General features: G+C 42.4%; 3 protein-coding genes across 7 annotated transcripts; all 3 read left to right on the plus strand.

The window, feature by feature from the left end:
* Positions 1–11,688: 11,688 nt before the first annotated feature.
* On the plus strand, positions 11,689–14,351 carry LOC114869065 (UDP-glucuronosyltransferase 1A3-like). 2 transcript variants are annotated; one of them, XM_029172894.3, is made up of 5 exons: positions 11,689–11,868; positions 12,154–12,250; positions 12,352–12,650; positions 12,757–13,470; positions 13,551–14,351. In XM_029172894.3, the coding sequence occupies exons 2-5, from the start codon at positions 12,247–12,249 to the stop codon at positions 14,130–14,132; spliced, it is 1,599 nt and encodes a 532-aa protein (XP_029028727.1). In that variant the 5' UTR covers positions 11,689–11,868; positions 12,154–12,246; the 3' UTR covers positions 14,133–14,351. The 2 variants fall into 2 exon arrangements, with proteins under 2 accessions (XP_029028727.1, XP_029028725.1); XM_029172892.3 differs by having other exon boundaries at positions 11,689–11,846.
* A 543-nt stretch (positions 14,352–14,894) lies between these two features.
* Positions 14,895–18,479, plus strand: LOC114869068 (UDP-glucuronosyltransferase 1A5-like). Of its 4 annotated transcripts, none has more exons than XM_029172897.3 (4): positions 14,895–14,957; positions 16,583–16,878; positions 16,953–17,666; positions 17,747–18,479. In XM_029172897.3, the coding sequence occupies exons 1-4, from the start codon at positions 14,954–14,956 to the stop codon at positions 18,326–18,328; spliced, it is 1,596 nt and encodes a 531-aa protein (XP_029028730.1). In that variant the 5' UTR covers positions 14,895–14,953; the 3' UTR covers positions 18,329–18,479. The 4 variants fall into 4 exon arrangements, with proteins under 4 accessions (XP_029028730.1, XP_055370452.1, XP_029028731.2 ...); XM_055514477.1 differs by lacking the exon at positions 14,895–14,957 and adding an exon at positions 15,144–16,005; XM_029172898.3 differs by lacking the exon at positions 14,895–14,957 and adding an exon at positions 15,148–16,001.
* Positions 18,480–19,772: 1,293 nt separating this feature from the next.
* On the plus strand, positions 19,773–24,826 carry LOC114869067 (UDP-glucuronosyltransferase 2C1-like). Its single transcript, XM_029172896.3, has 4 exons — positions 19,773–21,484; positions 23,067–23,362; positions 23,435–24,148; positions 24,230–24,826. The coding sequence occupies exons 1-4, from the start codon at positions 21,481–21,483 to the stop codon at positions 24,809–24,811; spliced, it is 1,596 nt and encodes a 531-aa protein (XP_029028729.1). The 5' UTR covers positions 19,773–21,480; the 3' UTR covers positions 24,812–24,826.
* Positions 24,827–26,372: the final 1,546 nt, after the last annotated feature.

Below are 26,372 nucleotides of genomic sequence, written 5' to 3' on the forward strand. Positions count from 1 at the left end.
GACTATCAGGGACATCTCTGTAAACAGCACTTTGATTGCAATGTAAACATGTCTTGTCATATGGATCCACTGTCAGAATTGTATATTTTGTTTCAATGGTCATGGATACACAACGTTGAATATAATGACTTTCGCCAGTGATTTTGCAATTTTCATCTGACCTTGTTTGTAGCGGTTGTCGTCAATGCATTATGTTGAATGAATTGTTAATGAAATAAATGAACAATCATAGCAAACCCGTTGTTCAGAGAATCTGCTGATTTTATCAAACCCGTGACATGCGGCGGACCTTTCAGCCCAAGTCTGAAACTGCATTGAGGTGTGGTAGAAAAGTCTGTAGCAGTGACAACTTCTGAGGGATTTGATCCAAATGCAGTCATTATGTTGTCGTACTATGAGCTCTGCCCACGTTTTTCTACTCCAGGACAAGCTGTCAATACGGCAAACACGAAAACAGATGGGATGGCATAAGGGCGACACTGCACCCTGCGTTACATCAGCACAATATTTGTGAACATACTACACTCACTATATGTCTACTTATATTATCTGTCGAACTGTCCTCTTACTGTCGCACCTTGATGGACGTGGGACACAAGACTTTTCCATCTGTGTGCAGCTGTGCCAGGTTTTACAGCAGTAACCTCAGCCACAGTGAAATCATGTCATGTTTTTCCAAATCCAGAAATTTCAAAAGCAGACACTCACATGCAGTAATTTTCTAACTTTGAACCTTTAAATGCATCTAAACCTAAAATAGCTGATATGTCAGTTTGTTTGAAACTTTAAATATCTGGAAAATACCGACTGTGGAAATAATGTTCAGCGTTTCACTGAACAACTTAACTGTAACTGTAATTTCGAGTTTGACACCTGACACACAATCAACAGTGTTTAATATTGTGGAAAGATTTAGGGAAGCGGTGAAAACTCAAGGTGAGGGTCAACAGGGACCGTGCCTTCTGACATCAGTGATATTTAAGCAGCTGTAACACGTGACTGACTGACCTGCAGTGTAGAGAAGACACACAGACCATGAACATTCTATAGAATATTAGAATATGCAAAACTGCATCAATTAGTTTCCTCATTTGCCAAATGAGTAAAAAGTAAATTTAAATGAATCATAGTTTTAAACCTGTCTCTGCACAAGACAGCAAAGTAAATGTTTGCCAATGAAAAAATTAAATATTAAAAAATTATATATATGTTATATTTCCGTATTGGTATGGGAATCTATGATTTTGGTGCATGTAAAACCAATAAAAGCTACATTGTTATTTTGTGGTGCCAAGGGCCAACACTCATTAGTTTATTGGGTCCAGTTGGGCTCCTGAGGGGATTAAAGCTGCATATCTGGGTGCTGCCTGTGAACTTGTGACTCAGCCATTGTTCCAAACAATGAGGCGTTCTGTCGAGCTGTATGGGATTACAGTGCTGCAGAAAAATCTTGATTTCACAGGAGGGAGGAGGAGAGGACCTACAGAGAGTTGGCCGGTAGGAGCAGCGAGACAAATGCTTGTCTCTCTGTGCATCTGGTTGACATGCAGCCTGTTTCCTTTAACTGTGGCCAGAAAAACAAGGCAGCAGCACATTTGCTTTATATTAGTCGGAGCTCATGTGCCTTAGAAAAGCAGAGCTGTTGAACGACAAAGTGATGCTTTAATTATGAGGAACATGGTGAGTAGAACAGAGTAGAACGGAATAGGTTTTCTACATTTAGACTTAAATCACTGACGACTGAACTCAGCTCCCGCAACAGTAAAAGCAATTTATCTGCAATTCATTGTTCTTCTTTTACTTTAGCAGCAGCAGCAGCTGCTGCATATTCCTCCTGTGAGGTTTAAACTGACCTCAGACCGAAAGCTGAGCAAAAAAAGAGGAGGAGGACTCAAGGGAACGAAACAAAATTCCTTTTGGTAATTGCTCACGTTTAGTCTCCCACTACCCTAAAGGCTCGGGGATTCCAGGATTAGTCTGTTTTACATGTTTAACGCTGGGTAAAATTTGAAGAACATTTAGGATTTTAGTCCCGCTGAGATCACAGCTGGATCTGACTTTTCTCAGTTTAATAGAAACAATGGTCAAATCTCCAACAATGTGACCAAAGTTTATGGACTTGAATCTTTAGTGCAGGACGTTGGTGTAATGGGTGTCCTGCAGATGCTGAGGTTTCCCTGCTAAACAACCACATAGACTTACACTGAGCCTACGGGGGCTTTTTATTAGCAATACTTTAGTAGCAGACTTTGTGTCTATAAGCAAATAACGCTTTGGCACCGCTGTAAAAGCCAGTGTCGTGAACCAGAGAGAAAGTTTTGCGCCAGAACAGGGTGATTCACTTCCAAAGAAGCGATGAAAGAGCTGCTGGATAAGTGCAAATCAACGTCAGCGCTGGACAACATCCAGAGACAGCAGATACAGTAGAACCGGAGGGAAATCTGTGGCAGAGACACTCACAAACAGAGTTAGAGTTCATCATATGGAGCTTTAATAAACGTCCCTGATTGATTTATTGTTTGGTTGAGGTCTCTATTGGCCTAGGGAGCAGTCTGCAGTTGTTTATTATGCAGTGTTCTTGTTATTGTTTATTGGCAATAAAATTAACCGATCATCATTTACATGGTTTTAATTTCTCATAGTTTGTGGAATCTCATATCTGTGATTAAAGAGAAGCTAAATAAGTGAAGAAAATTAAACACACACAAAAAATATCGTAAATATTGAAACATGTGGTTTTATGATGAGAAAAAGCAGAAGAAACTGGAAACATATGGCTGAAAACTCCCAAGCTGGCATCACTGGCGTCGCTTTATTTTCCTGTCGTGCCAATTATCAAATCAGCGGGTCAGAATCGCTCCGTGTTAAGCAGCAGCTGCTCTCTTTTTGTTTGAAATGACTTCACCTCCATGGAAAAGTGAACCGCACTCAAAGCCAAATGTATCCCCCCCCCCCCCCCCCCCCCCCCCCCCCCCCCCCCCCCCCCCCCCCCCCAACTCTCATCTCTGCTGTCAACACAGAACCAAGGTGTTAATTATCTCTGCTGGAGGCTGATACATGTGACTTCTGGACCCTTTTCACAAAAAAACTGAAGCTCGGTTTTAATTGACAACATGGATGTGAGTGTGAGCAGGCAGCCGTTATCTTCCCCCCTAAACTGCCTGACTCCCATGTTTTTAACAGCATATAAAAACTTAAAAGGACTAAAAGGTCAGACACACACACACACACACACACACACACACACACACACACACACACACACACACACACACACACACACACACACACACACACACACACACACTCTCAGATAAGCAGCTGGATGGGTGTTGGGTTGGAGCAGGGATTAACAGGGCACCGAGCATCCCAGCGGTGCACTGGAAAAACAGCTCTCATGCTCACGCAAACACCCAGGGGTGGTGGGAACACATGCCTACATGTAACTATGAAACCAAGAAAGCCTCAACATGTATACGCCAATGATAAACTGTGTCGGATGTGCTGGGGTAACATTGGAGCTCAGAAATGTTAGAATGTGCGAGGTGTGAAGGATAATAAAAACTAACGGACTGGGATTCAGGTTTTTGTGATTAAATAATTTCTTAAACTGGAAGGTTTGTTTCTTAGGTGATGAATCATTTATAGGATGTGAAGAGGGAAGTGGGGAAATTAGTCAGGTTGACCTCAGACACAATAATAAACTGACTACAGTAAAATCACATAAAAGTGTTTGGCTTGAACGCTAAAGGTTTTGTTCACTGATAAGTGAGCAGATGTGAGCTGTTATCAGTGAGTCGCGCTGGCCGTCGCTGAAAGGTGCTGGCAGCCTCTGCATGTACAGGTCACAACATGGTGTCGTACAGGATCCTGCTGTGCACGTGTGCGGTTACGAGCGAGGAATCGTTTGAGACAGAAGAGCCTGATGAGATAATACAGCGCGAGGTCTGGGCCAAGGGAAACACAGGGCGAGCCAGCGAGCGAACACGTCCTCTGTTTCCACAGCGGTGACAGGTTTAGTCCGTCGCAACGCTGCCCACTTTCCGACTGCAACTGTCTGAGTGGATCAGCCGGACCCCCACGAACGCTCGGGGAACAACTGCGATCCAGATAAATAGTCACAGTCATGTGAGTCAAAAGTGTGGTTCAGAGAAGCAGATCATCGTGTCGCACAGATGCTCCTGCAGAATGTGGTGCTTCCGTTTCTGCACAATTAAGTCAAAGCACGCGTTGGCTTTTCTGAATGTCCTTCACAAGGTCGCTGACAGAAATACTGAGACTGGCCAAAACGTCCACAAAGACACAAGGTCCAGCTCAGATTGGCTCATTTTTAGATTAGTTTTATCGCTTGACAGGAAACAAGTCGTCAGCTCCTTCCCATTCGTTGCCTGCACGTGGAAGAGCTCACTGAAGATGCATTTATTTGGGTTTTGACATAATTCAGTTTCAGACGGTTCGGCAAATAAGGAAATTAAAACCCCACATATTCTTTAAATCATCCACAATTAATTCTAGTTAGGTCTTTCAGTCACGTGCACAGACCGGCAACCTTCTTTAGAATTTATTGTGCTTGTTTTCTAATTGATGAATCTCTTTGTAAAATACAACTGAAAGGCATATTTGCATAAACTCCATCATACCTTATCCTCCCTGACAGGTCCTTTTTATTCTCCACCTTGAAGCTGCCAGTTTTATTATTTGTTAAAAAACATGACTTACGCTGACATCATTCAAATCCTGCATCAGCACGTTGAATACCAGACTACTGCTCGCTCCTGTCGCCACCTCTTCTGCACCATAAAGTCATTTGTGGCGCAGAAAAACATAAATAGATATACGTTTATTTGAGGGTAGTTTGAAGACAGTGGTTAAACCTGGTTTTGTCCATGCTGTAAAATAATTTTTTCAGCATGTGGGAGCAGCATTCACTGCTGGGATTCAAATGATTCTGATGCAAAGCACAAAAAATGTGATGATGACTTGACCAGAAAACAATATATGACCCAGGTTCTTCCAGAGGTTCTCAACATTAGTGAACTGAGGCTTTGTGTTTGTTATAATCAGCAGCCTCTTCCCACTCTGACACTTACCTGCTTCTCATCTGTTTTCCATTTGTTAGGAGTGTGACTGAAGCCAGAATCTCCCCATGGAGTTGTCTTTGTGGGGTGTAGAAATGAATTCTAAGCAGTGATTTATTGGTGACTGATTCAAAACGGTGCCATTCAAATAATCCAACACAGATTGAATTTGTGAGAAACACAGAAATGCTCACTAACACAAACACACAGCTGCCACAGAAAGGCTGTGTTCTCTCAAACTCTGTCAGCTGAACTCAGAGACACTCACTTTTCTAACTCTCCACCTCTTAAGTTCATGTTTGGAAGGTGGCTGGTTCAGGCATGAAATTCAACCTGCGGGCGCCTGTGTGCGTTCAAGGTTATGACAATGAGGCAGTCACCCACTGTAGCTCTTAAGATACCTTTGATCAATCTGTGTGAAGACTCCAGCTTTGCACACTCTGAACGATTGCTCTACAAATTAGTTTCATAACAGCGATTTCATCTTGACTAATGGAGGTAAATATTTGTGGGCAGATGAAGATTTAAGATTTCATCACGTGGAACCTGTTTGTTTTGTGTCCTGGTGAAAATGTTATGTTTAAATATGAACAAAAAAAAAAATCCTTCAGTCAGTTGACCTTTTATTTATTCATGCTTTTAATTTGAAAAAGTATGTTTGAAAAACTCTAGTGTTTTTTCCCCCCCACAAACAATGTGTTTTAGATAACTTGCAGACCTCACTGCACAGTGATGGAGCAAGTTCCCATGAAATCTGCCCACAGTGCGATCCTGGCGTTTGCCTTAACACAAATAATTGCACAATGCAGTGCAATAGAGAAAACCATTCCTATTATTTTAAAACGTTAATGGTTATTTTCTTTTTCGTAACCATGATCTAAATTAGGAATCTGATTCCAAGATATATTACACCTAAATTGGGTGAAGGGTTTTTAGTATTCCCATTTGAGATCACCATCATTGCATAACTGGGTATAATTGTGCCTATAACTGAAATAACTTAAACCAGTTAGGTGAAAGCTGAGGCTCCACCATCAAACCCAGTCACTTGCTTTGTACAGGCTCCAGATGTTGACGTAAGGTTTTCCCCTCTGCTTTATTGTGCAGAGTAACGCAGGCCTTGCAGCAGGAGTCTGGTCTCGGTCAGGCTTTTCTGGCTGTATGTGCCACAGTCATTGTTCATTATATAACCATCCAACACTGGGAGCCATGTAAGTCAAATAACTGAACAATACAATGCCTGCAGATCAGAGACAACAGGAAAAAACATGTGGAAAGCAGTCAGGGAAATGAATCAGGAAGGTCACAGAGCACATGCCATGATATTTAGCAGGGTGTCGCCACAATGAGTAGATGGTGTTATCAGATGTACTGTAAAGCTTGACAGACGCTCAGGAGAGAGTGGCTCCTTCTTCAGCTTTTGTGGAATGTGATTTGTTTATTTTTCACTTCATCCAGCCGCCACCGTGCAGAATGATCTATGTGCAGCGTTTGACACTAGGAGGGCTTTCGTTCTCATCTGCAGATGAGTAACGTTTCTCTTGGCTCAGTGCAACATTTCAGGCTAAGACATGTTTGCACGAACATGAATTTGTCACAATTAGTGTGGAAGCCAGTTGCTTGCAGCATGACTGACGACTTTGATGCACTGTCATAAACTCATCCGCTACCGCTTTGTTTTCCCTTAAATGACTTCACGTGGAGTTCCTGATCTGACACAGGAAATGTTCTAAAGTACTGGAGTCAATGCAAACTACCTATGCACGTTTGTATGTGGCACACAACTATGAGCTTAGTCCACAGAGGTCATCTATTCAGGTGATTGACGCCTGCAGCTTTTGTTTGAATCATGTAGCGTCACAGAATATCCAGGATAAATAAACGTGCACGTTCAAACACTAAGATGGAATAATGTGTCCATCATCAAAGCCTGGGCTGCCGTAAATTTGTGCGCATCCCACCGTTATGATAAATAAGTCTGGAGTGGCGCATTAAAGGACACTGACCACGGTTTATTAGGATTTGCCAGAAGAAATAAACGGTTTAGTGGGTAACTGTTTGGTTAGTTGTGGATGATTGGCTGAAGTCACCCCTTAGTCTCTGCTCTCCAAGTTTTGCTGCATGGTTTCGAAATCCAGACATTGTCAGACATTTCAAATGATCCCTCCAGAGAAAGCTGCAGGGCTGTTGGTCCATCGCTTTTATCGCAGACAGACAGGAGTGATGCTGGGGGGGATTAGCTGCGAATTCCTTACCTGTATTCCTCTCAACAGAACCATCAAGGTGATGGGAAAGAGGATACGTCTCAAACACTCCACAAGTGGAGGGTTGTACTGTACTGTACTGTACTGTACTGTACTGTACTGTACTGTACTGTATTATCACATTATTGCATGTGTGCACCTGCACAATTGTCCCCGTGTACAGACATGCTGTGTCCGTACAGAATAAAACTTCACAAAAAACGTTTACTGACAGAAGAGAGAGAACAGAGCTGCAAACAGGAAAAACTCTGCTCCCACATTAGTAATGTTGTGCTTGGACTCACTGTGGATAAGATACAGTGGCACTTCCTCTGTCTGGTCTATGTTAAAGAGAAAGTCCAGCATTGGTCGCCGCCCATATGAACGAGTTTTTCCATCTGGAAGCGGAGATTTTCACACAAACCTCAGCATTACTGAGCACAATACACTTAGTTTTACAATACACGTGAATAAAGGCACAATACACTTAGTTATACAATACATGTGAATAAAGGCTTTTATGAACTGCATGAACTGTGAACAAACTCTGGGTCAGAAGATAAGATAATAAATAGGTGACAGGCAGTGGGACTATGACTAAATCAATGCAGATGAACTTAGACCACATTTAACTGTGCATTTTATTGAAACACTGACCCCACACTGGACCATGTGCAGATGATCTAAACACTGGTATGAATAAACCTCCACCTCCTCAAACATCTTTGAGAGAAACTTAATGTAGAGCCAATGAGGAGGAACATGTATCACATGCAGAAGACGCCGCTGCCTCTGGTTTCTGGGAATCCGTGAATGTGGGAGTTCAAGTGCTTGCAAAATAATTTAAGGAGCATACATTGATATCTTTTTGCTCATTTCATATGACATGTTGGGTGATTACAGGGGCGGCGTAATGCTCTGAGGAAGAAGCTGAGACGTCTCTAGAGACAAGAGAAAAAGGTATGATTGTTACTGGGGGCTGAAATGGTTTTGACAGAGGTTGGAGGAAAAGGTCTGAGTCTGCGGCACGTAATTACAGCTTTAACAAATTCTTAAAGGGATTTTAAGGGGGGGCAAGGACAGGGGAGGACAGGTAGAGAAGCTTAAATGACACAGACTGATGTATTTAAGACCGGTAATTTATCTGCCCAGCATCTGGAAACAGAAGGTCCACATTTGTTCCTATAGAACCAGGACAAAGGTTTAGCGTTCTGCAGGAGGTAGTTTCAAAATAGCATTTTGAAGAAACAACTGAATTTCATTAAATAGAATTCAACAAATCCATTTCACATCATTGTTTTAATTATTATTATCTTGTGGCATATTCACATCAAAGTGCCTACTTAAATGAATAATTTTAGTTCTATTTCTTTTATTGCCTCTGGTTTGGTGCCTGCTGCAGTGGCTTTGGCGTTTGTGCTGGTGGTCATGAGCCCATTCCTCCACATCATGCTTTTCACTGTTTATAGATTTCACAGAAGACTTTCCAGCTAAGCTTTAAGCTTTTACTTTGATCTAGGTGTGACGGCACCGTTCTGTGTTCTGCATGAGGTCGTAGGCCTTAAACAGGCTTGGTTTATGCAGATGCTCAAATATATTCCCTCATCTTGATTTTTATCCTTGGCCAAGTTAAAGTACCACGGTGCAGCCTGTTTGGTTTTACATGGACCTCTGAATTAATATGACTGTGTGGAAATCTTTTTGAAATTAAGTCATAAGAAAAAAAAATTAGCTTTACTCGTGCATCACCATAGGCACAGTGTATTGGTATCAAGTATCTGGCTTTAATGAGTGCATGCCCCCTGACACACTCCTCATATTACACAACAGTCAGTAGACTGCATAATAACCCACACAGCACTCTGCTTTGTGCTCTGCATAATACAAAGTTCATTGAGCCAGATGAACTCTGCAGACCTTCCAGTTGAACCTTTAGTGCTTTGGAAACAAAACAGCAGAGTATTTGAGTTTGTGTTGTCTCGTGAGGTTATAACCGATCTTTTCAAAAGCTTCCAAAAAAAGTATAATTTAGTTCTTCAGTGTTACGTAGTAGAATGTTACAATAATTCAATTTCAAGCAACGTATTTATATTCAATTGATTAAGTCAATGTGTCATTTATTTAAAGTTTTATTGTAAACTAAAACCATTAGGGCTGTTTCTGTGATGTGGCTGATTGCTGTTAATTTTAGGTTGTGATGTATCCATATGTTGGTTACATGTTCAATGTAAAAGAACAATGCTGTTCATTCACAGTATGAGCTACATTTGTTTTCTGCCAATTATCTAGGTGAAATATCTGCATCCGGCGAAGCTAAGGCCTAAACATCCGCCTCCATCCATCAAGCCAAAGGATTCAAAGCATTTCTTTGGCCAGATTGTTGCATGAAATCCCTCTAGACTACTGGGTCTGCCTTGCAGTTGTTGGTCAGTCGCATGTGCCAAAATGTGGTAACCAGCAGGAACAGAGGTCTGAATGGAAGAACTGGCGATCAGGCATCAGAATGCAACAAATATGACAATAAGTGCAGGAAGGTACAAAAAGAAGGACTGAGATATAAAAGCAAAAGGTGCATGCTGCTGGATTGACTCCATGAGAAGAAAGCAAAATAGTCTTGTGTGATCTAAAGTGTTGCCATAATCATACAAACCTTTTATTTGTATCTAAATGAAGTTCTTTGCAGGGAGTAATTAAAATAAAAACCAAAAACATGACAAGGCCAAATCAAAGGCAAGTACTATAGATGCAGCCTGTAATGAGCTTGTGGTCTTGGATAACATCTCTATCCTGTAATTGAGGATAGGGGTAGGAAAGTACTGAAGTCAAAGGAAACACGATCCATCACCTGTTCACACAAAATAAAACACCTCCTACTAACAGAACCTCCTACTAAAGTCTACAGAGGCTTTCATACCCTTCTGAATTTAACATTCCTGACCGTTTTTCTATCACTGTAGCACTAAATCCAAGTGCAGCACATTTCATCCTTCAGCAGGTTAGCATACGATACTGCAGAACTGTTTCATCACAATGTCTCAAAAGTATGAATTTGTTTGCTAAGATCTGTCAGTCTGATGATCCTGTGATAACACAAAGATCTTCATGATCGTCATCTCCAGGACACACCAGGATTGTTGAGCAGCTCTAAAAGCACACACTTACAATGCTTATATTGATTTTGTTGGTCTCTGACTTCTGGATTTCATGCAGTGCCAGAATATACAGTTTGAGATTACTGGGATTTTAAATTCCTCTCAGTGATCTGGAGGCACAAGTAACTATGCAAACAGCTTTGGTTACACATTTGCAACAGCTATCCTGCCATTAGCTATTAGCCCTGGAAAATGCAGGCCTGGTCTCAAGAGAGAGACACGAAATCCATCAGCAGCTAAGGAGACAGAGGCAAAGAGCTGGAGACACAGTCTCTCCTCTGTGAAATGGATGTCACTGGGGCAGGTTGTGGACCAGAACAGGACATGAGTGAATGACTTCAGTCCTGCCTCAGCTGGAACGTTTCCAGCTGGTGACGGCAGAAGCCAGACAAGGCTGCTCCACCTGCAGTGAATGGAGGAACAAAGGTCCTTTTTGCTGTGATCGGACTTTGTCTCTGACAGCAAAGCAGCTCCAATAACAGCAAACTGCAGTTTGACAAAATTTAAAGGCGCCTGTCATTTAGTGCTGCTGTTGCACTTCAACACAGTGTAACAAACACTTTGCCTTTATGTAAGCGAATGTGAACACCTGTAAACGTCTTGTTTTGTTCAACAGAGCGAGTGTGGGTTGCTTAAAACATAAATGCGAGGTCAATCTGGGGCTACACCAATTAAAGGCAACTGAGTTCAAGTGAAAGGAAGCACTGGACTCTTGCCTCATGTACAAAACTCTCAGTGATGCCTGAGTCAGGCGTCCCAGAGTTTGCTCTTTAACCTGTCCAGATCAGGCTGACATGAAAATGGCTTGTACAGACCGCAACAAAAAAAGCCCTGCTAATACTCTAATAGCATGAGCTTGTCTAGAAATGGTTAAGTAGGTTTGTGCTTTTGTTTACATTTTGCTATTTATTTTTTTTATAAAATGTTTTTGGATTTTACAGTTAACCACAATAGAGTAAATGCCTGGAAAATTAAGCACAGAACAATTTAAGCTGATGGGGAGAAGTTTCCTCTGATTCTAAAGAACTACTGAAAATCTTTTCATAAAATATTTCTGACCCTAAACTATCAGAAACTATTCTGTGGGTGTGTGGTGCTGATCATTGATGTCCACAGTGACATGCAAATTAAACTGCCAGGCACTAGGACCCAGCAGGGTGAATTTAAAAATGCTTGATGATTGTTATCAAGGAAACTAGTGCAATCAAAGTAGACAAACAGGATCTATGGAGAGAAACGAAGTGTAAAGTTTTAAGAAAACCAGAAAAATCACAGCAACAAACTAGATTTTAGTATAAAAAGCTAATGAATATAACAGCATACTGACATCAGCAAAGGGACCGAACATTCACGATTACCTGAACAGACCTCTGGTATGCACCTTGTGCTGTGCAGGTGCGTCCTCATTCTTCCTTGTTGGTTAATTCTTTGCTATATAGGACACATGACTCATTTGCTTAATGAGAAACATTTTACCTGCAATAAGCTTAAAGTAGGAAAAAAATGGTATTGATTATGAAAAACGAATCAGCACCGAATGTAATTTAATTACATAAATGCTGCTGGTAAGCCAGTAGTATACAGTAGTTACACTGTGTTTTCACACTCGTACACATCAGCATAGAGGAGAAAAACCTTTGTTATTTTCACAATAATAAAGTATCATAAATCCTGTGACAGGTGCTGCAGGTCATTTATTTACCTCAAAAGGGACCAATTACCTCAACATACACTATCAGTCCACGGGAAGAGCTACTGTGGCCACTGTTAATCATGGGTGAGCTAAACACAGGAACATGCATTGACAGATTTTAGACAGCTTGAAATGATTAATTTCAATATTTTAAAACAACAATATTCATTTCTTCTCTATTTCAGGAACCACACCATTGAAATATTTTTGTGGAATATCTGTATTCCTCAGTTTATGTCTGATCTCATTCACGCCACCGTGCGATGGAGGGAACATACTAGTGTACCCAGTAGACGGAAGCCACTGGATCAATATGAAAGTCCTGATAGAAGGACTTCATACCAGAGGACATAACATCACTGTGATCAGGGCTTCTACAACCTTGTATATCAAAGAAAAGTCTCCCCATTACAAATCTATTACAATAAAACTTGACAAAGACAAAGAAAATTTCTTTGACGCGTATCTACAGGAACATATTAAGGTATGTCATTCTGGATAATTGCTGGTCCTCAGATGTGTTTCAGTTTGTTAAATATAAATGTACTGTAAATATTAATCCCAAATGTTCATTCCATTGTACATTTCAGGCACAGACGAAGGGAGCTTCAGCATTTACCTCCTTCAAGATAACAATGGGTTTCCTTTCTGTAATGTCTCAGGCACATTCATTGATGTGTGATTACCTTCTTGAAATCCTTGATGACCCAACTATGGTCACAAGCTTGAGAGATTCTCACTTTGACCTTGTTCTTACTGATCCAGCCATAGCTACAGGGGTTGTACTAGCCAAGTATCTTGAACTTCCACTGGTCTTTAATGTTCGGTGGATCACCAGTGGAGATGGCCAGTTTGCCATCGCTCCCTCACCACTATCCTATATCCCAGTTCCAGGATCAGGCTTTACAGACAAAATGAATTTCATGCAAAGGGTCAAAAATTTGTTTTTCTACAGCATTACATTGTTGCAGCAGAGGTTCATGACAGGGCCACACTATACTGCAGTCTGTGAAAAATACATCAAGGGTGGATGTGACATCATCTCACTTCTTCAGGAAGCAGACATTTGGTTGTTCAGGTCAGACTTTGTGTTTGACTTCCCTCGGCCCACGATGCCAAACGTTGTCTACATAGGAGGGTTCCAGTGCAAACCAGCCCAACCTCTGCCAGCAGAGCTGGAGGACTTTGTTCAGGGCGCTGGGGAGCACGGAGTGATAGTCATGACTCTGGGAACTTTGGTTAATGCTTTGCCAAAAGAGGTCACAGATGCGATTGCCAGCGTTTTTGCTAAGATTCCTCAGAAGGTAATATTTGCTTTCTCTACATCTACCAAAACATTTGACATTAGGCCAAAAAACAACACATCTGCTTGTTTTGTGATCAGGTGATATGGAGGTACAAAGGGAAACGACCCTCTACTTTAGGCAACAACACTCTGCTGGTGGACTGGATGCCACAGAAGGACCTTCTGGGCCACCCACTGACCAAGGTCTTTGTAGCTCATGGAGGAACCAATGGAGTCCAGGAGGCCATTTACTACGGTGTGCCTGTTCTCGGCATTCCCTTGTTCTTTGACCAGTATGACAACCTGCTGCGTTTGCAGGAGAGAGGAGCAGGAAAGATCCTCCAGCTAAATGAGATTAGCCAGAGTTTTGAGCAGAGTCTGATGGAGGTACTCCATCAGGACAGCTACAGACAGAACATGCAAAGACTGTCTGACTTGCACAGAGACCAGCCAGTAGCGCCCATGGATCAGGCCGTGTTCTGGGTGGAATACGTGATGCGCCACAGAGGAGCTGCACACCTGCGCACCGAGGCGTATAAGATGCCCTGGTACTCGTACTACTGTCTAGATGTAGTACTACTGCTGCTGGCTGCAGTGACTCTACTGCTGCTGTCTACGGTGGCCATGTTCAGGTTTCTGTGCTACAGATGTTTTAGAAAGTCTAAAGCTAAACAGCATTGAATTCAGCTTTCTTCAAAATCATGCTACTGTGGGTTTTCTAAACAACGAAAAATGAATACAAATCAATTTCAAGGTGTTTTATACTGTACCACATTATGCATCTTACTGTGAAACAGGCGAGTCAATGAATGAATGAATCAATGAATTAACTAACCTGTTTTCCTGTTTAAAAAATGTAATATACAGAGTACAAATAAACTAATTGAAATAATAACCAAACATTTTACTCCACACATTGTCTTACCTTATTTGGGGAGTCTTGTTTATTTCACCTTGGCCAGTATTTCTAGGGCTCTGGTAGCAAACGGCAGGTCATCACTCAGAATGGGTTATGTTCACTATCAGTCAAAACACAAAGTATCCCCTCACAAGTAACAATGAGCTCTCTGTAACAAAGTTTACAGGCAAGTGGCCTGATGGAAAGTGTTTAGATACGTATTAGAGTACAGGTCATTTGTGTTTCAACACCACCTAGACTCCAGTCCACTCCAATCAATGATTTATGAGTCTACATGAGTTGATATCCTCCTAATACTACACCAGATGACCTAAAACTGAGGTTTGTACAATGCCAGTATTGTTTCTACGTTTAAAGTAAGCAGGGTGTCCAAGCAGTGGCATAAGACAACAATCTCATATAATCATTATAAAAAGTTCACTGTTATTTGCAGGACACGTATTTCAGTTCATGCGATAATACTGCTTGTAACCTATTGATTTGGGAAAGCACCAATCAGCTTCAACCTCAGGACTCAAACATGCAATGACTCCTTTATACTGACAGTCTGTACAGGACAGCTCTACCACTGACATGCTTCACTATGGGTGAGTGAATTGTGTGTATGCTATGTTGTTGATGATGTATCATATTTCTTTATCAGTGTGTGATATTCATTTATGGTGCAGTCGGTTATTAGTTAAATTACCTGTTTAAATACTGAAACTGCCCATTCTTTGCTTCGTTCTCAAATGCGTTTACATACAGTAACACAAATCCTATCACTGTTTGTAAATCATGGTGTGCGCTCATGGGCCACCTTATTACAACCCAGCTGCCAAAACCAGCCAGCAGGTTTGATTGCTGCTAGAGGCAGATGGATTTTTACATTGAAGTTTTTACATTGTCAGTAAATCAAATGAGACGGCTAGAAAAGAAGCAACTAAGAAAACAGGAAAACTGTAAATCCTGGGGAAAAAAGATTAAACTTATTTTAGATTTAAAGAAACAGACATAACCTTTGACCAACAAAGGAGTAAGGTGAGACAAAAACAAAATAAAACCTTTCAAACTTTACGTTTACTGTACAGACAAATCCATGTGAAACATTAGAAATAATCCTGAAGTGATTGAGAAACTGAATGATACAAAAAATATTTCTAACAGCGTGAAGAGACAATAAATTAATACTCTACACATTAACTTTAAAATTGATTTAGCATAAAAACACAATTTTTATTTCATATTTCTTTAGTTCCCTCAAGGGTTTACTTGGCATTGGTTCAAACTGTCTCAATAGACTTTTCTGCTTTATATTCAGGACCAGATGCTGCTTTTCTATCCATTGTCACGATCCGGTTCTAGTTCTGCTTTTATTTTGTAAGGACTTAGTTTGTCATCCATGTCATCATGTTTTGGTTCCAGTTTCCATTTCCTGTTTTATTTTGGTAGTACCCCCGGTTTCTGTTTCTGTTCTAGCTTCACTTCCTGTTTACCGTATGTCACAGCTGTCCCCGTTTCTACCGGTTATTATCCACACCTGCAATTCATTAGTAATCAGTTCACTGTAGATTTAAGCACCACCTCGCACCCCAGTACCTCGCCAGATTGTTATTACACGTTTGTGTGTCTACGCTCCAGCATTCGGCCAAGTAAGTCGTTTGTGTATCGAACTTGTTTCTTGTTTTGACCATGTCCTGCCTGCTCCCAGTCGGTGCCTGTGGATTCAGTTTTGTGTATGGAACCCAGCCTGGATTTTGACTGCCTTGCTCACTCCCTGTCTGTGCCGTGGCTGTCATTCTTGCAACTCGTGTACCGACCTCTGCCTGTCCGACCAAGAGCTTTAATAAATCCTCCGATACCTCACATCGTGTCTGCGCTGTGCGTTTGGGTCCTCCACCGTCTGTTTCCTGACATCCATGTAGTACAAATTCAGTATGTAACATAGTTTTTACAATTTAGAACCCTTTTTAATAAAACGTGTATCTAATTGTGGAAACATATGATCTAAACTCAACAGTTTACATTTATTTAAATCAAGACTTTTATTTTGAGGCTTGTGCTACAGTAAATCACATAATTGCAACTGACAAATCTACATTCAGCTACAGTTTCAGCTAATGAGATGAGATGTGGTGAATAAGGCTGTAGGTGAGATTTTGATAAGTCACCTCATTAACATGTACCCTAAGATTTATAAACCCACTTTGTTTCTCCACCACCCTACATGTAGGAATCATGACACCTCATATTCACGGAACGTTGGCTCTCTTCATCGTTTGTCTCATTTCCTTCACACCGCCATGCGATGGAGGGAACATTCTGGTTTTCCCATTAGAAGGAAGCCACTGGATCAATATGAAAGTCCTGCTAGAGGAGCTTCATGCCAGAGGCCACAGCATCACTGTGATCAGGGCCTCCACCAGCTGGTACATCCCAGAGAAATCTCATCTCTACACATCTGTCACTCTTCACATGGAACAAGGCTTGGAGGACGTGTTTGGGACATTCGTCAATGAGCATTTAAGGGTAACGCATGTTTTTATTTGTTTTAGATAACAGTTTTTCCTTTAATCCCTGTCTTATGATGATTTTCTGTTCAGGTGCTGCTGGGGGAGGCTTCAACGATGGCCTTCTTGAAAATCACCAAGGATTTCAATATTTTATTTTCACAGATGCATTCATTGTGGTGTGACGCTCTTGTTCAGTTGTTTGAAGATACAAAAACAATGAAAATACTGAGGGACTCCCAGTTTGACCTTGTTCTTACTGATCCAGGTGTATCTACAGGTGTCGTTCTAGCCAAGTATCTTAAACTGCCAATAGTGCTCTATGTTCGGTGGATCACCAGTGGAGATGGCCAGTTTGCCATCGCTCCCTCACCACTATCCTATATCCCAGTTCCAGGATCAGGCTTTACGGACAAAATGAACTTCATGCAAAGGGTCAAGAACTTTCTATTTTACAGCATTATTTTATTGCAGCAGAGGGTCATGATAGGGCCACACTATACTGCAGTCTGCGAAAAATACATTGAGGGTGGATGTGAAGTCATCTCACTTCTTCAGGAAGCAGACATTTGGTTGTTCAGGTCAGACTTTGTATTTGACTTCCCTCGGCCCACGATGCCAAACGTTGTCTACATAGGAGGGTTCCAGTGCAAACCAGTCCAACCTCTGCCAGCAGAGCTGGAGGACTTTGTTCAGGTCGCTGGGGAGCACGGAGTGATCGTCATGAGTCTGGGAACCTTTGTTGATGATTTGCCAAAAGAGGTCACAGATGCAATCGCCAGCGTTTTTGCCAAGATGCCTCAGAAGGTAACGCTGGCTTTCTCTACATCTACCAAAACATTTGACATTTGGTGAGATAACAACACATTGGTTTGTTTTGTGATTAGGTGATATGGAGGTACAAAGGGAAACGACCCTCTACTTTAGGCAACAACACTCTGCTGGTGGACTGGATGCCACAGAAGGACCTTCTGGGCCACCCACTGACCAAGGTCTTTGTAGCTCATGGAGGAACCAATGGAGTCCAGGAGGCCATTTACTACGGTGTGCCTGTTCTCGGCATACCCTTGTTCTTTGACCAGTATGACAACCTGCTGCGTTTGCAGGAGAGAGGAGCAGGAAAGATCCTCCAGCTAAATGAGATTAGCCAGAGTTTTGAGCAGAGTCTGATGGAAGTGCTTCATCAGGACAGCTACAGACAGAACATGCAAAGACTGTCTGATTTGCACAGAGACCAGCCAGTAGCGCCCATGGATCAGGCCGTGTTCTGGGTGGAATACGTGATGCGCCACAGAGGAGCTGCACACCTGCGCACCGAGGCGTATAAGATGCCCTGGTACTCGTACTACTGTCTAGATGTAGTACTACTGCTGCTGGCTGCAGTGACTCTACTGCTGCTGTCTATGGTGGCCATGTTCAGGTTTCTGTGCTACAGATGTTTTAGAAAGTCTAAAGCTAAACAGCATTGAGTTCAGCTTTCTTCAAAATCATGCTACTGTGGGTTTTTTAAACAACGAAAAATTAATACAAATCAATTTCAAGGTGTTTTATACTGTACCACATTATGTTTCTTACTGTGAAATAGGTGAGTCAATGAATCAATAAATCAACTAACATGTTTCCTTGTTTAAAAATGTAGTATACAGTTACAGTACAGGAGTTTAACGGCCAAGTTTGCACAGGACAACCAAGGAACTGTATTTGGTCTGACTTCGTCTTTGTTTACTCAGAAAACCACAATTAAATACAATTTTAAATATAGTTTTCAAAAACAAATAATAAACAATAAAAAAGACTGTAGCTCACAATGTGACGTTCGTTTAGCTTAGACACAGCCTGGGGGAAGAAGCTGACTATTTCTGGTGGTTCTGGTGGCTATGGCTCTGTGACAACTGCCAGAGGGGAGGAGTTTAAACAGTTTGTGTAGGGTGTGTGGGGTCAGCAGTGATGCTGACAGCCCGTTTCCCGAGTCTGGCCCGGTACAGGTGTTCAATAGAAGGAAGCTCAGTCCCGATGAGCTTTTCTGCTGACCGGACCACTCTCTGCAGCCTGTGTCTGTCCTGCTTGGTGGCTGAGTCAAACCACACAGTGATGGAGGTGCAGAGGACAGTCTGGATGATGGCCATGTAGAACATGGTCAGCAGCTTCTGGGGCAGGTTGAACTTCCTGAGCTGTCTCAGGAAGTACAACCTCTGGTGGGACTTTTTGTGGACAGTGTCTATGTGGGGGAACCACTTCAGGTCCTGGGAGATTGTGGACCCTAGGAACCTGAATGAGTCCACGGTAGACACTGTGGTATTGTGGATGGTGGGGGGGTCTTGAGCATGTGGAGCTCCAGCTGGTTCTGAATGCACCACTGGACCAGCTGCTCCACCTCCCGTCTGTATGCAGACTCATCGCCGTCCTGGATAAGCCCACTGACGGTCATGTCGTCTGCATACTTCAGAAGTTTCACAGATGGGTCTCCTGAGATGCAGTCGTTAGTGTACAGGGAGAAGAGCAGTTGAGAGAGGACGCACCCCTGTGGTGCGCCGGTGCTCATGGTGCAGTTGCCAGATGTACAGCCTCACCTGCTGCCTCCTGTCAGTCAGGAAGGTCCTGATCCACTGGCAAGTGGAATTGGGGACGATGAGCTGGGTCAGTTAATGGTGGAGTATTCCATACGTGTTAGGGAGATCCAATTGCTGCAGGATTTGGTGCAGTCCTAGGTTTACTGCGTCATCAGCTGACCTGTTTTTCCTGTAGGTGAACTCTGTGAGGTCTTTTAGATGTCTCAGTACCAGCCTCTCAAATGTCTTCATGACCACAGACGTCAGGGCGACAGGCCTGTAATCATTCAGGCTGATGAAGGTGGACTTCTTAGAGAGGGGCAGGATGGTGGACTGTCTGAAGCACTTGGTCAGTGTAGACAGCTGCAGAGACCGGTTGAAGATCTGGGTGAAGATCGGTGCCAGCTTACTATGAGGCAGGTTGGGGAAACACCGTCAGGTCCTGGAGCCTTTCTGGTGTTCTGCCTTTGAAGGAGTTGGCCGACATCTTCTTCACAGATCTTCAGTGCAGGTACGGGGTCTGGTGACAGTAGGGTGTGAATGTTGGGGGGTGTAGGTGGGCCTATTGTGTGACTGAGGTGTGAAGTGGTTCTTTTCAAACCAGCAATAGATCCATTTATTGATAAACTGTTCTGCAGCCTTTCGCCATATCTCCTTTTGGCTGCTTTCACCTCCTTTGTCAGTCTGTTTCTGGCCTGCACCACTCCTGTAGGCTTCTTCCTTGGTGTGGCGCAGCTTCTTTAAGTCTGGTGTCATGGCTTGTAGTTGTGGAATGTGCGTACAGTCTGTCCACTCTTTCACCGTCCTGACCACAGGTTTACAGGTTCTGGATTTCTGCTTGTAATTTGGGATGAGGTTAAGCAGACAGTGGTCAGAAAGGCCCAGTGCTGCACGAGGGACGGAGCGGTAGGTGTCCTTTAACACAGTGTAGCAGTGGTCCAGTGTGTTCATGTCTCTGATGGGACACTTCACATGCTGCCTCTGTCTAGGGAGTTCCTGGCTCAGTTTCACTTTGTTAAAGTCACCCATGATGATGAGCAGGGAGTCGGGATGTTTTCTTTCCACGTCCGTTATGTGGTCAGCCACTTTCTGTAAGACGGCAGTTGACAAAGAGGCACACCACGTGAGGACTGCAGAACTTCTTCAACACTGTGACCTCCGTGCACCAACCTTCGTTAATATAGAAGCAGCCTTCGCCCCCTACTTTTCCCGAAAAGCTCTTTGACGCAGTCCGAGCGGAGCGGATGGAAGCCAGAAAGGTGTAGCGCTGCGTCTGGGATGTTCTCATTGAGCCAGGGAGCGCAAGTTAGCCAGGTGTATTGATGGGAGCGGTGTGCGAGAGCCCCGCTGTCTTAGTCTGACGAGTGCACCCGTGCGCTTCCCTCATCGACGCTTCCTGAAGATCCGATTGAGAGCTGCTGCACCTCCGAAAAGGATCTCCGCAAACTTTCCAACTCTGTAAAAACCGTAGGAAAAGTTCCAGGAGATGAATGTTCTTTGCTGAGGAGTGTCTCTCTGGAGTAGGTTATCTGTGAGGCCGTGAGTGGCTGAAAGTAAAGTAAATAAAAAAATTAAGTAAAAACACTAAAAACGGAGAGGGCTTAGAGCTGTGGCTCCATCTGCGATGCCATCTAGGTGATCTCTCTGTAACAAAGTTTACAGGCAAGTGGCCTGATGGAAAGTGTTTATATACGTTATAGAGTACAGGTCATTTGTGTTTCAACACCACTTAGACTCCAACAATCAATGATTTATGAGTCTACATGAGCTGATATCCTCCTGTTACTACACCAGATGACCTAAAACTGAGGTTTGTACAATGCCAGTATTGTTTTTATGTTTAAAGTAAGCAGGGTGTCTAAGCAGTGGTATAAGACAACAATCTCATATAATCATGAGAAAAAGTTCCCTGTTATTCGCAGGACACATATTTCAGTTCACGCGATAACGCTGCTTGTAACTTATTGATTTGGGAAAGCACCAATCAGCTTTAACCTCAGGACTGAAACATGCAATGACTCCTTTATACTGACAGTCTGTACAGGACAGCTCTACCAGTGACACGCTTTACTATGGGTGAGTGAATTGTGTGTATGCTATGTTGTTGATGATGGATCATATTTCTTTATCAGTGTGTGAAATTTATTCATGGTGCAGTCAGTTACATGTATCAGTCAAATGACTTATTAATTGCTGAAACTGCCCTTTCTTTACTCTGTTTTCAAATGCATTTACATACAGCAACACAAATGTTATCACCACTCATCAATCATGTTTTACACTCATGGGCCACCTTATTACAGCCCTACTGCCCAGACTAGGCTAAGTTGTCAATCTACAGCAGGTCTAAGTGCTGCTAGAGGCAGTTGGACTTTTACACTGAAGTCTGTATTTGACACTGAGGAAAAAGGAAAACTGTACATGTTGGGGGGGGGGGACAGAGACACAACCTTTGACCAAGAAAGGAGTCAGGTGAAACAAAAAAATAAATAAAACCTTTCAAACTTTGAATTTACACACAAATCCATGTGAAACATTATAAATAATCCTGAAGTGATTGAGAAATTGAAGGTACACAAATATTTCTAACAACGTAACACAGAGACAATAAATTAGTACTGTATAAAGCTTTTTTTTATTAATGCTGAGTTAGTATTATGTAATTTTTATTTGGTAATATTTATATAGTTCCTTTAGGTTTTAAAAGCTATCCATGAAAATAAACAGGTTTTACTTGGCATTAGGTCAAACAGTCTCGGTAGATTTTTCTACTCATATTCAGGAGCAGATGTAATTTCTTTAGACATATATAAAAAACGCAGTATGTATATGCGTTTTTACAATTTAGAACCATTTTTACTAAAACAAAGTATCTAATTGTTTAGAATTAACCATAATCTAAACCCAGCAGTTTACATTTACTTAAATCAAGACTATGGGTGCCAAGTTGTTGCATTGGGAAGCACTGTCGCGTCACAGTGAGAAGGGCCTGGGTGTGATTCCCGGACCGGGTGCATTTCTGTGTGGAGTTTTGCAAAAACATCCATCTTCTATTCCGCTTGATCCTGTACGTGGGGTCGCGGCTAGGTTCGCCAGTCCATCACAGGAGGTCCACCACATATATACAAACATACACAAACAACCAATCAACCTAACGCATGTTTTTGGACCGTGGGAGGTAGCCGGAGAACCTTGAGAAAACATGCAAACTCCAGACCCGGTTTGCCTCCGGGAATCGAACCCAGGACCTTCTAACTGTGAGGCGACAGTGCTACCCACCGCACCACCCGTCCAAAAACATGCATTTGATTGACTGGTCTCTCTGAATTGCCGCCAGTGTATGTGAATGGTTGTCTGTCTGTGTGTTGCGATTGACTAACGTCCTGACCAGGGTGTACCCACCCTCTTGCCCATAGGCTCCAGCACCACCCATGTGCAAATAAGGGGTAGAGAATGCATGAATAAATCAAGACTTTTCTTTTGAGGCTTGTTCTACATCACTTAACTGCAGCTGACAAATCTATATTCAGCTACAGTATCAGCTAATGATATGAGATGTGGTGAATAAGACTGTAGTTGAGATTTTGACAAGTCACCTCATTAACATGTAACCTAAGATTTATTAAGCCACTTTGTTTCTCCACCACCCTACATGTAGGATCCATGACACCTCATATTCACGGAACGTTTGCTCTCTTCATCCTTTGTCTCATTTCCTTCACACCGCCATGCGATGGAGGGAACATTCTGGTTTTCCCATTAGAAGGAAGCCACTGGATAAATATGAAAGTCCTTCTAGAAGAACTTCATACCAGAGGCCACAGCATCACTGTGATCAGGGCCTCAACCAGCTGGTACATCCCAGAGAAGTCTCATCTCTACACATCTGTCACACTTCACATGGAACAAGGCTTGGAGGACATGCTTGGAACATTCCTTGAGCATCACTTCAGGGTACTATATGTTTTAGTTGCCGGTGGACATTTATCCTCCACTTCCACTGTTACTTAATCAATTTCTTTTCAGGTGCTGCTGGGAGAGGTTTCAACGTTGTCCTTCTTTAAAATCACCAAGGATTTCAATTTTTTACTTTCACAGGTCCATTTATTGTGGTGTGACGCTCTTGTTCAGTTGTTTGAAGATACAAAAACAATGAAAATACTGAGGGACTCCCAGTTTGACCTTGTTCTTACTGATCCAGGAATAGCTTCAGGGGTTGTACTAGCCAAGTATCTAAAATTGCCAATAGTTCTCAATGTTCGGTGGATCACCAGTGGAGACGGCCAGTTTGCCATCGCTCCTTCTCCACTATCCTATATCCCAGTTCCAGGATCAGGCTTTACGGACAAAATGAACTTCATGCAAAGGGTCAAGAACTTCCTATTTTACAGCATTATTGTATTGCAGCAGAGGTTCATCACAGGGCCACACTATACTGCAGTCTGTGAAAAATACATTGAGGGTGGATGTGACATCATCTCGCTTCTTCAGGAAGCAGACATTTGGTTGTTCAGGTCAGACTTTGTGTTTGACTTCCCTCGGCCCACGATGCCAAACGTTGTCTACATAGGAGGGTTCCAGTGCAAGCCAGCCCAACCTCTGCCAGCAGAGCTGGAGGACTTTGTTCAGGGTGCTGGGGAGCACGGAGTGATCGTCATGACTCTAGGAACCTATGTTGATGCTTTGCCAAAAGAGGTCACAGATACGATCGCTAACGTTTTTGCCAAGATGCCTCAGAAGGTAACGCTGGCTTTCTGTACATCTACCAAAACCTTTGACATTTGGTGAGATAACAAACACACCTGTTTGTGTTGTGATCAGGTGATATGGAGGCACAAAGGGAAACGACCCTCTACTTTAGGCAACAATACTCTGCTGGTGGACTGGATGCCACAGAAGGACCTTCTGGGCCACCCACTGACCAAGGTCTTTGTAGCTCATGGAGGAACCAATGGAGTCCAGGAGGCCATTTACCACGGTGTGCCTGTTCTCGGCATACCCTTGTTCTTTGACCAGTATGACAACCTGCTGCGTTTGCAGCAGAGAGGAGCAGGAAAGATCCTCCAGCTAAATGAGATTAGCCAGAGTTTTGAGCAGAGTCTGATGGAAGTACTCCATCAGGACAGCTACAGACAGAACATGCAAAGACTGTCTGATTTGCACAGAGACCAGCCAGTAGCGCCCATGGATCAGGCCGTGTTCTGGGTGGAATACGTGATGCGCCACAGAGGAGCTGCACACCTGCGCACCGAGGCGTATAAGATGCCCTGGTACTCGTACTACTGTCTAGATGTAGTACTACTGCTGCTGGCTACAGTGACTCTACTGCTGCTGTCTACGGTGGCCATGTTCAGGTTTCTGTGCTACAGATGTCTTAGAAAGTCTAAAGCTAAACAACACTGAATTAAAATGTGCTAAGAAACATGCTCCGATTCAATATTCTGCATTCAATCTTTGGAGAATTATTAGTGCTGTTTAATCTCATCTAATTTTCATTATTGTCATTTCCATTAACATCAATCTTTATGTTTAAAGCTCCTTAGTGTAAAAATATGAAAAACTGTCGATACTATCATTCTGCTTATATTCGTGTTTTTTGCACAACAGTCTTTAACATTTCAGTGTCATTTTCTGAAGCTGAATTAATTTAAAATTGTTTTTGTTAAAATTTTATAATTTTGTGATTAATGATTTTGCGCATGTACTGTACATATATGGTCCTGTACACAGATTCTTCTGTAACTGAAACTCCAGTACTTACAGTAACACCTTGACTTGTTTACAACAACATACTGCATTATAAGAACTCAAAGGATGCAAATAATAAGGAGACTGGTGATAATTTAAATTAATGTTATGATTAATGTCACTCCTAGTAATGTGACCATTGTTTACAGTTTGCTATTAAACAAAGTTAGACCTTACAATTAACCAAAATAAAGGAAACACCTAGAAAATAAGAAATAGAACCATAAAAGCTGATGGGGAGCAAAGCTCTGACCGAACACCCTTAACTATCAAACTATTCTATGGGTGTATGGTGCTGATCACTGATAAGGTCCAAAGTAATAGAAAAATTAATATACCAGGCACTAAGACCCAGCAGACTGGTTAAAAAATGCACAATGACTGTATTCAAGGAAACTAGTACAACCAAAGCACCCAAACAAGATCTGGGAGAACGGAAAAGTATTACAGCAATAGCATGGACTCTAGAAGAAACTGCAAAAAAATAATTAGCAGCATAAAAACATCAGCAAAGTAACCAGACAGCCACGATTACCTGATCAGAACTGTGGTATGTACTAATGTGTGACAGCATGTTGCACATGTGCTTCCTCATTCTTACTTGAGTAAATTTTTTGCTACGTAGGACACGCGACTCATTCATTTAGTTTGCGAAAAGACAAACATTTCACCTGCATAAAAGATTAAAAATACAATAAATGAAACAATTCAGGGATAGATAGTCCTCACTTTTGACAAAGTGAATGGCAGTGATTGATTATGGATTATAGATGCAATAAAGGCCATTCATCTACAGTAGTTATAGTATGCGTTTCTCAATTTCCTAACATTATATTAGAATTAATTTTTTCATTGTGCAAGGTACATGTACAAAGCCAATAAGATAAGAGTAAACATGAATGTAAAGTAGCATAAAAATAATTTGCAGTCAATGTAATAAATGCAAAAAAAAGAGTAGTGCCCTGCATATATCCCCGTTGCAGGCCTGATAGAGAAAGTACTCACAACCCGTCCAGTCTGTAGTCACCGGTTTCCAAAGAACCGTCCTCTCCAACAAAACGATCTAACTGACAGCCAGTTAGCAGTTAGCTCGCCGCTAACTTCTAACTGACAGCCAGTTAGCAGTTAGCTCGCCGCTAACTGCCGACGACCCGCTAAGCTCAGCCCGCCCCGTGAAGCGAAGTCTACCGCCCCTCTTTGGCGGCATCGGGGCTGT

This window comes from Betta splendens, chromosome 14, assembly GCF_900634795.4.
Source record: "Betta splendens chromosome 14, fBetSpl5.4, whole genome shotgun sequence".
Classification (NCBI taxonomy): Eukaryota; Metazoa; Chordata; class Actinopteri; order Anabantiformes; family Osphronemidae; genus Betta; species Betta splendens.